The 16,651-nt window shown below is 38.4% G+C and overlaps 2 protein-coding genes across 2 annotated transcripts in view; one reads left to right on the top strand and one right to left on the bottom strand.

The window, feature by feature from the left end:
- Positions 1-16,651, bottom strand: part of DOCK2 (dedicator of cytokinesis 2) — a 157,022-nt gene that overhangs the window by 79,627 nt on the left and 60,744 nt on the right. Inside the window, exon 27 of the mRNA XM_041487999.1 lies at positions 14,710-14,802. Within this exon, the coding sequence (XP_041343933.1) occupies positions 14,710-14,802 (93 nt within the window). The remainder of the gene's footprint in view (positions 1-14,709; positions 14,803-16,651) is intronic.
- On the top strand, positions 546-8,087 carry INSYN2B (inhibitory synaptic factor family member 2B). Its single transcript, XM_041488000.1, has 3 exons — positions 546-1,912; positions 4,405-4,479; positions 7,901-8,087. Exons 1-3 carry the CDS (start codon positions 546-548, stop codon positions 8,085-8,087), a joined length of 1,629 nt encoding a protein of 542 aa, XP_041343934.1.

Here is a 16,651-nt window from a genome sequence, read left to right as displayed (position 1 = left end):
AGTTTCAACAGGACATTAAAAAGATGGCTGAGGAAGAAAAACTATCTCTAAAGAAAGCAATTCAGTTCAGTTTTAAGGGATATATTCCATCAGTACAAATATGCATCAGAAATGAAAATGCCCCCAGAAGTTACTATGCTTGTTTAGACAACATGCAAATAAAACACATGTGACTGGTCCATCAGAAAAAAAAAAGCTGGATCCCTAATGGAGAGCTGCTGTCAAATGAAAGCCTCCAGGAAAGCCATAGACTCAACCTTACCTTCAAATTAGCTCACTGAAATAGCCTGCTGCAATTTTGTAATACAAAGACCATGTTAGCTGCAGGTAAAAGGATTTCTGCATTCCCAAGCTAGAAGAAATCTTTGCTTAAATTTTGTATTTAATTTATCTTAGTTTTGGTCTAATTGCAATTAAATTTGAAAGAGGATCCCTAAAGAGAACATGCCAGTGGAAAACATACATAATAACAAGAAGAAGAATGATAAGCTCCAGGAGTAAGGTGTTAATTTGTATCTTAGGAACAACATTAACATACAGGTCAGATGTCAAATGAAATGGGTCGCAAAGAAACACGTTACTTACAGACTTTAAACTGTGATTCAGTGGCCCAGCAAAACATGAAAATGCGACCAGTGCTACTGAAAAGGAACAGTCTGGACTCAGCAGATTTCATGAGGCCCCCCCAGCACCGCAGGAGCAAATCCCAGCAGGTCCGCTTCAAGGATGATGGTGTCAGCACCCGGGCAGAGCTGGAGGCTAATCCTGCCCGAGACACAGCACTCACTACTGGCAAAACAGAAATATTTAGGGATCACAATTTTTTGCTAACTCAGTCTCCAACTTTTCCAAGGGCTCACAAGGGGCTTCGGAATATTGCCATACAAACTTCTCCCAGCCTCAGGAAACACTTCCCTGTTTTTAAAAGGAAAAAGCTGACAGTAAGCAAATCACTGACAGAAATGCCAGCAGAGCCTGCAAACTCTATCCAGGTAAATGGCAACCTTTGTGAACCAGACATTCTGTCCTCAGAGCTCTGCTACTTGAGGATAAGTCATCACTTGGAGGATGGATGCAGGAATAGTGAGGTGGGCTTGGGTCAAAGGCCAGCAAAAGCACAAAGCAACGGACCGAAGTGCTCGGGGGATTTCTCAGTGTCAGACAAGACAACTGCGTCTACACAGGTGCCTGAATACATTCATGTGGGTTTCCCACAAGACAGAAACGTTCCCCTGGATGCACCAGACACAACCACAGCTTCAAGTAATTCACTGCATTCTTCTACCGTCACCAACAGCCACGAAAGTCATGCAAACAGCACACTGTCATCTGATTCTGACAGGGCAGAGCCTTGCCTGAGCAATTCTGGGAACTGCAGTGAATGTAACCCCCACTCTGCTGCTCCTGAGGTGCAGGAAAGCCTTCCTGAGCCACCTGCAGCCAGCAAAGATGCCAGCAGTAAGGAAACTACTCCGCTGTCACCCCCATCAAATCACAGCTCATCTCCTTGTTTCCTCAGAGACTGTCACCAGGCAGGAGAGCACAAGCCAGGTTCCAGCTGTGTGACATTCCCAAGTGATGATTGCCCCCCAGTGTCACTGCCCAGCAGCAATGCATCCAAACCGTGTAACACTGAAATCCAGAACAATTGCACCCAGTCAGAGGTTTCCCAGAGTAACAGCTGCTCAGAAGGATTTCACATAAAGTCTTTTCCACCAAGGAATGAAATGAACCCACAAAGCAACAAAGAGATTAATGAAGTAAATCAAATTCACTTGGCACATGGAGAACTCTGTGCCCTACAAGGCAGGCTGCAGTCTGTAGAGGAATCCTTGCAGTCCAACCAGGAGAAGATTAAAGTTCTTTTGAATGTAATCCAAGACCTGGAAAAATCCAGAGCACTCAGTGAAGGGTATGGTTCATTTTTAATATTAGTAATTCATTAGAAGTGTAAAGTAGATGTTAGCATTCTTTTAACCTTTGCTACTGAAAAACACAGCTCTTCTGATATTTAAAGATGAGTTTGCAAAAATGTATCTTACACCCTTTTTATGATGTTTGGGCCTCAGTAGAGAAGCAAGTCCCTTTATAGTTTGGCTTTAGCTGACACTGCGTTTACAAAATCCAGTGCAAGACCCAGCTTAACAACTCCTTTTTTATTTAGATTTAGGGTGTGAAAGCGTGGCAAGGTCAGACACACACAGAGCCAGACTGAGAGCTAAGGACAGAGCATGTGAAGGCTGTCAGCAAGAGCTCTGACTCAGGGTTTCAGACTCTCAGGTTTCAGAGTGGCTCCCTTCTCACCCCCCTAACAATGTAAAAACCCCTGTATTTATTGTCACTATGGTGACACAGACTGTGCCAAGGCTACAAGCAGTATTCATGCACTATTGTGCATTATAAATAATAATAATACTGTAAATGCAACTAACATCTAAAGACAGAACAAAGTTAAAATAGAATTTTTACTATTTTTATGGTCAAAACAGGTTTCAGAATATTTTAATAGAGCTTTCCAAACTACCAACAGCATCTCTTAGTAGTTGCTTCTAGGACACGCTTTAAAGTTCTGTTGTGTTGTAAAGTAGTATATCCTTCAAACAGCTTTGAAAAACTCAGAAACAAAGCAAGGGGATAAAGGTTCCATTTCATTTTTTAAAGAAAAAAGAACATGAAGAGACTATGCTACCATAAATTTAATATTTAGCATAGGCATCTCATGCATGTAGATAAATCACTTATGCATGCAAAAGTGCACTCTTAATTCTAAAACTGGATCATGTGTATCAGCTGTATTTACTGATAACAATAATGACCAAATCAGGTAATATTCCACATGTCCACAAACTGTGCAGACATCACAAGGAGGCTGCACTGAGGGTTTTGTGCAGGTATTTTAGTATTTTAGCTCGAAATTGAAGTTAACTTGTATTTCTGTTGAATTAACATTCCAACTCACAATTCAAATAAGAATTTACACTCATAAAAAAATTTAAAACTATATAAATCAGGTTAGTGTGTGACTTTACTCCATACATACTACCCTTTTTTTTCTTTTTTTATCATTAATTGGTAATGTCCATCTGGTTGTTAGCATGAAAATACTTTCCTTAGCTTCCACTGTGCCCACATAAATTCTTGTTCTATCTAACATTTTCCCCATACAGTTCAGCTCTTCCCTCAGTGTTACATAGCCTCTCTCAATGGCTTGTTCCATATGATTTTCTAGCACCAAATTTGTAACAGCCTAAACACAAGAGACAAAATCCTCGTAGACAGACTAAAAGCAAAAATGCAAAAAACATTTACAACACTCCAAACCAAAAATTAAGGTTAGAGGCAGGATTGGAGGCAGGGATCCAAGTATGTCTCAAGCCTAAGCAGTCATTTTTCTGTTGTTATCTTCATCCAGACAGCACCTGACTGAGGTTCCACAGGAAGGGACAGAGAAGAACAGCCATGCCTGCATGGCTTCTCCTTCCCTGCATGCAGCTCTCTAGGGGAGAACCTAAGTTTCAATTACCTTTGTGAATCTGCCCATAGCAAAGACTGATTTGCAGTGAAGCATGGTCAGATTTTCCAGCAATATTTATAATCTATTTCCGTTCAGTTACCACATGGTTGAAAAGAAAAAAAAAAGTCAAATATTTTGAAATGTCACTCTGAGATTCAATGAGAAGCTTCAATCCACCTTGGCAGATTCACCTCACAGTAACACTAAATGTTCCAGTTGTTTTTATTGATAGCACAACAACACACATGAAGAACTCCCATTTTTCCCAAAACAATCAGAAAATCATTTTGGTATTAACTGATCTCCCCCAATTTAAATAAAACTTGTTAAATATAAGTGTTACACTTTCTTCAGACATAATGAGCCACCAATCTCAACCTGTTTCTAATGCAGGCCTCTCCATCATAAAAGTATTTCAGCTCTAGTTGGTGTTAAGCACAAAAACTTACTTTTCTTTTTTTCTCAATGCTACAAATTTTTAACTTAGCAGCAGTAAAAATCTGACTTGGTTTTACTCAAATAAGGAAACATGAAAAGGGAAGACTGGAAAGCATAAGGGCAGAGATCAGACTGATTCAGCAAATTGCATGGATTTTCAAATACTTGAAAGTGTGTTTGTTAGAAGCAGTCTCATGTCTAAGTGTTTTCATAACAAGTATTCATACCAGAACCAACAACCAGAACTCTTAACAGCATGAGGTGGGAGAGGTCAGGACAAGGCTCACAGGGTTTGTGTGTGTTTAAAGAAACCTTACAGCTTAGAATTTGATACTACAATTTTTAGTAGAGCTAACAGAAGTGGTGAACAGAATGGCTTTTGTTCATAAACGGCTCAGAGCTCTGTTATTGTGTCTGTAACTCCACATCTCATGAGCTGCTGTCTGTTCCAGGAGGAACTTCTACCACACTGGGCAGGACCTCAACAACTGCAGCACCTGCCAGAACACGGCGTGCATCATCTACAGGTACCCTGCTCCCCCCTCAGTCCTGTCCTGCCTGGACACCCCCAGCTGCACAAAACACTGCTTTGCTCACACCTGTAAAATGTCTCAACTGTGACTCACCCAGTTTTTAAGAAAAGACCAAGTGGCTTGTATGAGGTGCTTGGTTTGTTCCCCAAGTAGAAAACAATTCACTGTGGTGGTAGCTGAAAGGAAAGGGGGACTGGACTTGGGAGAATTCAAACAGAAACTTCCCTCTAAAGTTTCACAGTGTTATTACTGGCATGATTTGAAGACCTGTGATGCCATTTCTGATGATGGAATTCCTCTGTGTGGTACATTTCTGAAGCTAGGGTTTCTGTAATAATTTTAGATCTTGGAAAAGATAAACTCTCAATTCTCTGAATGCCAGTGGGCTACAGCTACAGTTCATGTTAACCTTCAAAACAAACCCAAAATTCCTCCATTGTTATTAATTTCAGAAAGTGCAATTTGAGTGTAGACTACTTCAGATTTAAAGTGCAGTTTATGCTAAACTCTTATGGCCAGAAAGATTTCAGGGCTGTGTTCTGGGAGCTGCACATGTTTCAAATGCTGTGTCTGTACAAACACACTCTTAAGAGCCTTCATCTGTCCAGACATCAACCCCAAAGCCAGCAGGCACAAAGTCTTGCTTGTGCTGCACCTGTACCTTGTGCACTCAGCAAGGGAATTTATAAAGACATTATCCAATCTCTGCAAGCTCAGTTACAAGGCAGAAACCCCACACACAGGTTACTTGTTTACATTTACAAAAATAAAGAGTAAGAGAATTTCTCCTTGAGGCTGAAAGCTTTTCCTTCCTTTCAAAGAACACGGTAGGCCATTATCTCCAGCAGTTTGTAATCACTATGACTTTAATGGAAATAATTAATAGAAAATACTCACATGGAAGTGTTTTTCACACTGCACGTTCTGCATGAACCAAATTTAGTAAAGAGCTTAATGAACTAGACATAGCACTGGAACCTATTGTCCAACATGCAACTCAGTCCCATACTGATGTCCTAAACCTCTGCTAATGAAATTTCCAACTAATTAACATGTCACAAATTAAACACACAACTCCTCTGAGACAAAGCTGTAGGTCTTCTTCACAGCCCCCTGGAAACCCTGGGAAGTTACACAACTTGTCCAAGAGCACAGACTGTATTCATAAAAAAAAGAAAAAAGGGATTTCCTTTACTTGATCAAGGTCTCTGAACAAACAATCTTTGTGTGTTTTATGGGCCTAGACATGAACAGGTCACTCTCTAGAATTTATATACAGACCACCTTGCCTTCTCTCTTTGCAAAAATACCCCGTGTTTTTAAGTTTACATGGTTTCAGTGAAAGATAGATCTTGAACAGCAAGCACCATCATTCAAAGGAAAGAACAGAGGAAGTAAGAAAAAACTCAGGGGCCTTTTTGATTTACCAGGTAGTTTGCAGTAGTAATGGTGCCTGGAGGCTCACACACACTGCAATGATTAATAGAACATGTGCAGAACACAGGTGCTCTAAAAAGTTTCTATTTTTAAGAGACAAAGAGGAAACAGTAAAGAAACAAGAGTTTTTGATTTACAGAGGTGTTCCACAGGATGTGGATATGAAAAAGCATTCTGAGTGACTAATATCTGAAGTTCATCAGACAATATTCTGAAAGAAGCAATTGTTGTCAGTGTTTGCTCCAGACAAACACATGCAATTCCTGTGTTTTATATGGCCTGAAATGTCCATGCAAGTATTTTTCCCTAAGACAGCATCCCAGCTGTGATTAACATCAAGTGTTTTATGTTGCCCCCAGTTTTCCTGCTCCTAAAGAGCCTCACTCCTCACTGCTGCAGCCCTGCACATGCGGAGTGCTGGGTTGCTGTCACTGATCCATCTTTATCACACAATCCCTGAGTCAAACAATGCATGAATCTCACAGAAATCCCCCTGTGGATTACACTGATCACTAAAGTAATAAAGAGCTTTTCAGCCTAACAGTGACTGTAAATTTGGCTTTATTAACTACCCAGCAGGGATTCCAGGCTTGGGATTTTCCATCCAGGTCATGTAATAGAAATGTTTGTATTGTAATAAACAAATGCAAGTAGCAACCCAAACCAGTTATCATGGGCAGTATTAAATGAAGACTGAATTGACCCCTTGCCTCTGGAGATGAGAACTCCAAAATCAAATTAAAAACTCTGAAGAAGGGTGGAGAAAAGGAACATGAGCATATCCTACCCTTATGTATTCTATAAACCCAACATTTTGTTCTCCAGCACCCTTGGTCTATGAATATTGAAAGGTATCAAGTTGCAGTTTTAGTAATAAGCTGATAAAATACAAGAGGCATTGATTTTATAGCACTTATTTCTGCTTTTTAAATATTTATTATGCATTGCTTCTTGTTCAAGAAATCCTTCTACTTTTTTCTAAATGAAAATCATCCTCCTACTTTCTTTTCACCTGTTGAGTGATATTATTTCATGAAAAACCCCAAGACACATGAATTAAGGGAAACAATCTTCTAGTTAATTTCAACATACTACTTAATGATGTTTATAGATTATATATAAAAGTACAATTTAAAGTTTTTAAAGATTTGCACATTTACTAACTTTACAAATGTCTTCTGATCTGTGTCAAAATCAGCTTCAGGGCCTTGAAGTGACATTCCAACCCCCTTGCATGATGCTCTTTTCCTCCCATCATGGCAAATACAACATTTCCACTCTTCCCTAAAGCCTTCACAGCAGACACAGCTGATACAGCTCACTCTCCTGCCCAGAAGAGGTGATTGAAAAAAGGAAAGTACACACAATACTGCTTAATCTCTCTCCACACTGACACTTTTGAACCTCACATTTATTTCTATGCACTCATCTGCTCTTATCTAATTAACGTCTTGGCTCTTGTTTGACATCAGTAATAATTAGGGCTTTCAATTGAGGAAATGAGTGCTACTTCCCTCTTAACTAACACCACTTATCTCAAAGACTTACATACTGTTTAATTTCGTATATTTTTGTTCCTAGCCTGTGTCCTAGTGGGAGACATCCACATTTAACAAAGTTAAGCATGTGAGAGTTTTTAATTACAAGCACATGACTGTTAGATTAATGGGATCAAAATCTGACCTTTGAATAAAATGTACTGAAAGGTCATCCTGGTGCATTTTCATTTTTGTCCCATTGCTTTGGGCACAATGTTGGAATTCTTAACTCACTTAAAGTAACATTTTTCACTCAAAGAAAAAAAAAAAAAGATATTAACTTATTTTCAAAGGAGCAACCCCTCAACCCCTTGTGTGTACCCCAGGCTGTATCACTGAATAGCACTAAGTTATTCTGATGAGGGAAGCAGCCTTTGACATGTTCTTCAAAAGGAGAAATTCTCACTTACTAGCATAGATCTCTCAATTTTTCTCCATAGTGTAGAATATGACTTCAGACAACAGGAAGGAAGATTTCATCAAATTTTGAAAACACTGGACAATGCAGAGCAAAATCCAGCTTCAGCTTCACCTCAGAAGCCACCACCTGATCCTCCAGCTCCCGAGAAAAAGGAGTTAAGGAGAAAGACAAAAAAGGTGAAAAGAAAATGCTTCTGGTGGATTTGACTTCCTCATGCATCCTTTTACATTTCAAAAGACACTGAAACAGAAAGAGCTTGAGAGCACACACCTGAAAATGTGCTGTTATGAAATCACAGAGGTTAAGAATGTTTAATTAGAGTATCTGAAAAATCAAAATAATTTAATTAAATTAGCTCACTGAACAAAGATGCATGAAGATACTATTTTCAAGAAAATAAATGGATTCTTTGAAAAGGAAGTTCTCTTTTTTTTCCAAGGACACTTTCATATGCTTTGTAAAGACCTTTTTTTCAACTTTCCAAAAATAACAAGGTTCAAATCTCTACTTTAAAAAGCAATGGTAGACAAAGCTAAGCATGTCACACAGCTTTTATTTCACATTTATAAGCAACATCAACTAAAAGGAAAAATCTTCATCCAGCTTTGAACAAACCACATTATCAAGAACAAATTCAGGGAAACCTAAATTGTTCAAACAAATCTCTCCTCAAAGGAGACAATTAAAATTATTTCACATCCCCACTGAAATATTTTTTTGTTGCTGTCATCTTTTATTAAACAACAAACAAAAGAATTTCTGGTTAAGTTTTAACTTCGTCCTTTTCTTTGTTTGTTATAAAAAGCCACCATTTAGAAGTAATTTAATGGACTTCTCTGAAAAGAACTGGGGAGTTGTAAAACCAGAGAATGTCACTCTTGTCTTAAACCCCTGCTCAAGCAAGGTGCAGTTCAGTGAATTTGAGTTGTGAGTATCTCCTAGGACAAGAATCCTCAGCTCCTTGGGGAAGGCTGTTCCAGGTTTTCCTAACACCCAGTCTGAGTTTCCTGCATTCTGGTTGTGCCCGTGACACCTTGCTCTGTCCAAGTGCACCTGCAAGAAGAGCTACATGGATAATGAGACCTCTCTCCTACATCTTCACTTCTAAAGGACTGAACAAACCCAATTCTCATTGCCTCTCATGTTCCACGCTGCAGCCACAGCCATCCTGGTGGTGTGAGTTGATTTCTTTCATGCACCTGGAAGCCTAAAAGTACAGAGGTATTCACCCAATTGCTGCATAAAGAGGAATTACTATTTTGGCTACTGTCTTACTGAATCATTTGCCCAGTTTATCCATTTAAGACCTCTATTGCTGTACCAGAATATCCCCAGATTTTTTTTTTTGCCTTAAGATGTAAATTAATATATGATAAAAAATGGAACATAAAAATAATATTTAGTGACTGATCTGTATTGCACAAAAAAAATTATATATATATGCTGAAAAGATTTTATCAAATGTCAATGCAGCTACTTCTTTCCTCCAAAAATACTCAAGGTGCCATTAGCACAGGGTGTGCCAATGGAACCCAATTTATGATTGGTGATCCCATTATTTTACTCATGAAAACATGGTCACCTTTCATATGGGGGCAGGGGGAAAAGGTTTTCCAAAGCAAGTCGAGTGGAATGTACTGCAGACCTTTTCTTAGAAGTGGCCCTGGTTCAGGGTATTCATAGATTAATCTCTGCATCTTATTTTTCTAAGTAATTCTGTATTAATTGTGCAATGTTAGTTTTAAATGTCTGTACACTTTTTGTACACTTCTGTGTTCCTTGAATTCCTAGGGTTAATTACACATTTGAAAATACATTAAAAAGAATTTTGCACAGAAGAATTTTGTCTGGAGGAACTAATTTCTTTATAAAACGAATCTTTAAGAAGAAAATTTGCAATATGCCATGTCTTAATTTATCAAAATTCTAAAGGACTGACACTTAAAAACCATTTCCATGTTAATTTCTGTTAGTACAGAAATGACAGGAACAAAACTGTTGTTATTGTAGAGGTTTTTCAGAAGGAAATTATTTTTTTACTAATGTCTTTAGATGCCTTTAGTGAGACAGAAAAGCTCCTGAATAATAGGTTGTGGTTATAAAAAAGGTAAGAATTAAATGACTCCATCAGAACACATCACTGTGTTACACTCAAGTACATGCACTGCTTGTGCTGCTGTGCCAACAGCATTCCTTTCTTGCTTTAGTATTTATAATTGATGCAGTGAAGGATTTATTCGTGTATAAATTATTCTTGTGCATTAAAATAATACTTTAAGACCAATATCCCCTGTGGTAAAGGATAATAATAAGCAACACCAAGAGTTTTAACACAAGTAAAACCAGCAAGTTTTTTTTCTGTATTGAACCCATTTTTACTAATTTATGATACAAAAGCCATCCTTTTGCCTTTCTTTTTGTTGACAAGCACAAAAAGTGCTCATTTTAAGCTGTCTGATTTTGGGTTTGCCCACATAATGCATATGGTGCTTTCAGTTTATTTTCAAAGGATCCAGATAATTTAATTTAAACAAACCACATCCCCTTGGTTCACCACATAGCACCAATCAATTCCTGGGGTCAGGAGTACTATGCAAAACAGAAAGACTCTTTTTAGTTTAGCAAAGTCCAACCAAAGGTGGTTAAAAGTAAGGCTCTAAGTCTTTCTTATGACCTGAAGAAACATCAATACTCAAAAATCTGAAACACTCTGATTTAAGTGCTTACAGGTTTCATATTTTAACATCTGAGCTTGATGAGATTCAGGACCATAACCAAACTTTAATCCTTAACATCCCAATCACAATTAGCTTCTGTTTTCCAGATTCCTGAGTTGGTGGGTTTTGATTCCTCTCAGTCAGTAAAGTCTGGAGCATGCAGGTGTGGATGTGAAATTCTCTGTGACCTGTGCCCCCAGAGCAGCAGGGAAGCTCGGGAGGTTTCCCGGCCAGCCAAGCCCCAAGAATCTTGGCTATATGAAAATATGATAGGAAAGCATTGGGGTTTTTTTATTTTTTAATATTTGAAAATATTTTATTAACTAATTATTAATTCCTATAGGAAATAAAAAAGTACCAGATACACACTACACAATTCATAGTGTGAAGATTGGAAGAGCAGTAGAAATTGGTAGACTGTTGGAATATAAAAGTACTGGCTACAAAAAACTTGTCTGGTTTACAAAATAACAGCATAATCCCTAAAACCAGCTCCCAGAGGAGGAAAGAAATGTTAGAAATACAAACACATTCCTAAATAAAATTTAAAATAAACAACACAAACCCCCCATAAGTTGTCAAAAAATCCCACCAAAAACCCAAACCACAGCTACTCGATGGCACTTGATTACAAAAATATTGTGAGTGTCTGAGAAATATATATTTAAATTATATATGCTATGTATAAAACATTGCACAGAATGCAGTATATTCCAAAATTACTGTATTTGAAATTGTTGTTTTATGGAGTTAAACTAACCTTCTTTAAAAATTAAAAATGTATGAATAAAATACTGATTTGTCTCCAGTAACAGCAGTTTGTGTAGGGCTTCTGATGGTTCTGTGCACTATCATAATCCTGCCAGCACAGACACACAACATCTTCCTAATGGCACTTGATCTCTAATGTATGTTTTGTATATTTCTAGGCCCTTTAAATGTGATGTTATCTTTTGCAATAAAATGAGATATTTTTATTAGGTTTCAGGAGTCAATTAATAATAAACAATGTTTAGATTGCAAAGGAAGGGAACATCTGTTCAGGAAAAGAAAAATGAATGGAAAACTAACAGGCATGTTGTGGAATCATTCTACAGCGTTTCCAGGCAGAGCAAGGATGTCAATTTGAATACCAAACAAAAAAGCTGTAGCTTTTAGCTAGACCATGAGTATATTTGAACATATGAAATTCTCAAACCATGGCAGCCCTGCAAACAGTTTCTGTGGTCTTTATCTGCTCTAGAGTAGCTTTGCTTAACAGAGTTCACAGATTCCTTCTGGGTAAAGTTTTTATTTGTACAATGTTATATATAAACACCGTCTAAAAACATCTCTAGATGTTTTAGCATAGCTACACTTACTTCATCATGTTAAACTGATATTGGGAGCAAAACCAAGTTTGGAAGTACTAAAGAAAACCTTTAAGGTACATGTGGTGGATTTATGATATTTCTATTTACCTAACCAGGCCAAGACTGAAAACCAAGTATTTCTGTGTTCTACATGGTTTAGAAATTTGACTTCTGTAATTTCTGTAGGAGGACTTCACTGCATGACAATGACCTTTATCTAAAAGTCTAAATCTCATTAAATATTCAAGGTAAAGCTTGAATAGCTAGTTTCAAACAATAAACTTGTCCCTCTTCATGGAAGTGTAGATGCACTTCTACAACTGCAAACAGTCAAGGTTTTGTGGGGTTTTAAGAGTGAAAACAACGAAGCAGCTGTTAAAGCCTTCAGCTGCTAAAACACCACACTGAAGGCAAGAATGGCATTTAACTAAGTCTACCCTGCAGTAGCTGCAGAGAGCCAAATTACCTTTCCACCACCACCTCCTTCTCCTGGGGAGATTATTTCTTTATGAGCCTGACTTTTCTCAGTAATTACATGAGCACAGCTCCCAGCAGGCACTTACCAGCTATGCCCAAGGCAGAACCTCCCTTTCCCTTTCCCTTCAACTGGCATCACAGATTAAAAAATCCAGGCAACTGTAAACCCAGATCTCTGCCAACAAGCAAGAAGATTGTGAGAAGAACTCCTGAATATGAAAATTAACCTGCTTATCCCTGTCAGAAAGCAAAAAAAACCTCTCAGGTAAACCAAATCCTGTTACCTGTCAGGTGCAAGGCATTTAAACTTGCAAGAAATTACAGGTGCTGTAAATTGTAACCGTTGTTCTTATCAGTATAAATCAGGGTTTGCATTACTTTCCACAGCATTTTCAAGTTACAGTAAATGACACTACAGAAGTTCATAAAAACATTTGCAATAGTCACAAACACAGTAACAGATTTCAAATCTGAAGAACGACCTCCTGCCCTCCTGGAAGTGATAGATTTAGCCCCATTTGAAATGCCACTTGTACCTGTATAACCTCAGCTACGCAGGCCGGTTGCAGAAACTCCACATGTCCCACCTGTCCTTGCAGAATTCCCCACAATTTCAGCAACTTGAATTCATCTAAGCATTCTCCAGGACATAATTCTTGACTATTTGCTTAATTTTGAAAAGATCAAGCATTCAGGATTTCACAGCAAGATTGACTCTCTCAAAAGTGTTAAAGCAAACCTGAAAATTAACTTGGTGAACTAAAGTAGCACACAGAGGATGGAAAAAGCTTTTGCCAGTTCTTCCTGAGTACAAAGGACTTTTGTTCAGTAAAAACAATGTATTTGCATGTGAAAGGCTATTCTGTTAAGAAGTGCTGCTTCAGCTGTAGAAAATGTAGCAATTTATTGGAATACCCTTCTGAAAAACCTCTAAAATGCCCAATACACACATATGCAGAGGTGCTCGTCAACATAACTAGAAGCAAGAGAATGGCATTTCAAAATTCACACTGAATTTGTTCTTTTCAGGTTAAAACAGCTGAAGAAATTACAGTAGATGGGAGGAAGAAAAAAAGAAACAGATTTTCCAAGCCATTTCAATTTACTGTAACCAGCTTGTTTCCTACTGGTTTCCTAATGGGTCTTTTATGCAGGATTAAAACAGCTTCATTGTACTTTTTCATGTGCTGTTTATGGTATCCAGAAGTACTCCTTAACAGGCTGGTTAGGTCATGCACAACACTCATATCATGCTGTCCTTGTACAGAAAACATTTCCAACACTCTAGAGACCCCCAGTAAGGGTCACTGGTCTTCGTTTCAAACCGTTTCCTCCTGTGCCCGTGGGATCCACATGAACAACAACAGCCTGGAGTTCAGATAAACAGCTACAGAGATGTCTCAAACCTGCAGATGTACCACCAGGGAGTTCAAAGCGCCCATTGGCAAATATTTCCTCTGAGGAACTCAATTAGTCTCCTCAATTATTAGGAGCCTAATCGTTAGGAGGCACACATGCTCTGGCTGGCAATGATGTAAAACTGTTATTTTCCAACAGAAGTAACAAGGAAACACAGGACATTTCAAAAGGCACACAATGTGCCTCTTGTGGCCAAAATCATCAAGTAAACGATGCTATGATTTTGTAGAATAAAATAAATCTCCAGAGACAAGCCATTAAAAACCATCTTGCCATAAGTGAACAGTCTGAAGGGCAAGCTCCAAATTCCCAAATAATTCCTTTCATTCTCACAAATAGTCTAAGTCCAGAGGAGTACTCAGGAGATGTGTACTTAAATCTGAATAAATTGCAGAATCTGTCCTCAAATATAACTCTTAAATCATGGAACCTCCACAAAAAAAATCTCTGGTGAGTGTTCAGCACATGCCCAGATATTCTTTCAGTTTTACTCATACAATTTCAATTTAGATTAGTAGAAATATTCCTTTCAATGTCTTAAACTATGTCCTTTATGTAGGAAAAGTAAAACTTTCTTCTTTTTTTGCAGAAAGAAACTTCCTATTTATCATTTGTTCTCTTAAAGAACATTCAGATTTTACAACTACACAAGACTGTGACTACACTGTCACAGCTGAATAAAAAAAAAATAAAGCCTGAGACTTTTTAAATTAAAAAAAATCATTCATAAGGAATTGATAATATATTCAAAAATATATTCACAATATGCTATATTTTTTCAATGATTCACAAATGCTATATTTGCATTTTTTCCAGGATAACTGAGTTTCAAAGCACTGAAAATGCATTAAAATATTACTCACAATTAATGGATCTCGTCCCATTGTAATAACAGTTCTGTTCACCGTGCGTAGTAACTGCACCATTATTTCTTGAATGTGGTGATAAGTTGAAGCCTGCAAATGAAAAAATCAGAGTTTTGATATTAAAATCATATCTCTTTGAGAAGTAAGAAGAAACCAATTATTTTGATTTTGACAGTTCAAGTTGTACAGTATAACAGCCTTATTGAAAGAGCAACACTAATTCTTCTTGCTCACACTACTCCTTAGTTCCAGCAATTTCAGTGGAATACTTGTGTCCAATTTCAGACCAATTTCAAGCCAATCTACTCCACAACTGTTTCTTTTTCAAACAGTCACTTCCCATCTCTCATTCAAAGGACTCCTGTTCTCCCCCTAACTGAGCAGTTGGTAGCTTAACCCTGGTACAGTTAACTTAAAGCAAATTCTCTCCCAGCTCCCCACATCTGTCAGTGCTCTCAGGGCAGGCTGGAGCTCAGGAATGTCACAAATAAATAGCTGGCAGTCACAAATGCAGAGTTATTAAAGGAGAAAGCTGTCTTCATTTACCTGAGCTGCTCTGAGAGGGCACAAACTGGATGTGGTTGGCCCCAGTTCAGCTCTTGCAAGCTGAAGGACATTTGATTATTTATTCTAAAACCCTGAGCAAATGGGAATGACATTCTCTTCACCAGTTTCACTGACTACTCTGATCACTCAACAACTTGGGAAAGCAGCATGCAACAAGAAAGAAAAAGCCTAAGCTAGTTTCTAGTAGAAAAGGATATTTAGCTTACACCAAGACCCTTATTTAATGTCAGATACAGCATGGAAAGAGCACCACAATCACAGAAGCCACGGTGAGCTCTTAATAATATTTTAGGTGTCTGAGCCCCAGTACTATCCCAGGAGAAACTGCTTCAGGTCCCGTTTTCCCTCCGAGTCAGCCAAGGTCTTCTCCTTTTTCTTTCTCCTATTCTGATTGCTCTGGATCAGGCCACACACCCCGAAACAGGGATGTTCCTCACCCTGGCAGTTTACCCACTATTACCATTTAGTGCTCCAGGATCCTCTGACTGTTGCAGCACATGTCACAGTTGAGATAGCCATGATTCACAGAGTGTCACCCTACAATTTCAGAAGGCTTCAACCCACACAGAGTAACATCAGATCACATCAGAAGGCTTCAAGCTTCTGCCCTTCTTGTCCTTCAGCCCAGCCTTTTACCCCTCCTGCTCACGCCCTGCCCCTGTGTGCCCTCTGCTCCCTTTGGAGGTTGCTCAGTGCCCCTGGGCACTCCATGGCTCATTGCTGTCAGTGCTGCTCACCTGCTGCTCACAGCTGTGCCACTGGGGATGGGGCTGGGCCAGCCCCGTCCCAATCACACAAACTGTGTGCCTGCATTTGACAATGACACACATAAGCCGAAGTGATCTCCTCTCCTGTCACAGCATTTCAGAAGTTGTTATATTCTATAAATGAACAATGCAGTCACAGAATAATTTGTGTTTGGTGTTACTTTCTTTAAAATTTCACTTTCTCTGGTACAGTCCAATGTTTATAACATAAACTATGCTTGAGAGTGGCTGCACTGAAGACACATTTGTTGTTCTTAGAACATTGTGTACCACTATAATTTAAAAAAATATTATCAACAGCCAAGACTGATAAACTATGTAGGAGCATTTAGTAGAGGGATGTAATTTGTTCATTAGTTTCCCTTTTTTTTAAATTCAAAAATGAGGGCTCATATAATGTAAGTTCACTTCCACATTTCAGTATGTGCTATACCATAATTAGTAACAGTTCAGAACATTGCATAATAAGTTTTAACATTTAGCCCTGACTCCATCATTAAAGATGAGCTCTATTCTTAATTCCCAAGCAGCACACAACAAACCCTTCTTGGAAAGACTATTACATATGCTTAAGCACACAAAGGTTATTTTCTGCTAGACCTTTG

This window comes from Pyrgilauda ruficollis, unplaced genomic scaffold (genome assembly GCF_017590135.1).
Source record: "Pyrgilauda ruficollis isolate IOZ18807 unplaced genomic scaffold, ASM1759013v1 scaffold86, whole genome shotgun sequence".
NCBI lineage: Eukaryota > Metazoa > Chordata > Aves > Passeriformes > Passeridae > Pyrgilauda > Pyrgilauda ruficollis.
The sequence above is the reverse complement of the archived record's forward strand: the minus strand, read 5'-3'. Positions and strand labels throughout refer to the sequence as shown.

What these genes read in the sequence shown, in the direction of transcription:
- INSYN2B (XM_041488000.1), top strand. Translation starts at nt 546, where the DNA reads ATGTCAAATGAAATGGGTCGCAAAGAAACACGTTACTTACAGACTTTA. An exon ending in TCCAGAGCACTCAGTGAAGG is followed by an intron (nt 1,913 to 4,404) that starts GTATGGTTCATT and finishes TGTCTGTTCCAG; the next exon opens with GAGGAACTTCTACCACACTG. An exon ending in ACGGCGTGCATCATCTACAG is followed by an intron (nt 4,480 to 7,900) that starts GTACCCTGCTCC and finishes TTTTCTCCATAG; the next exon opens with TGTAGAATATGACTTCAGAC.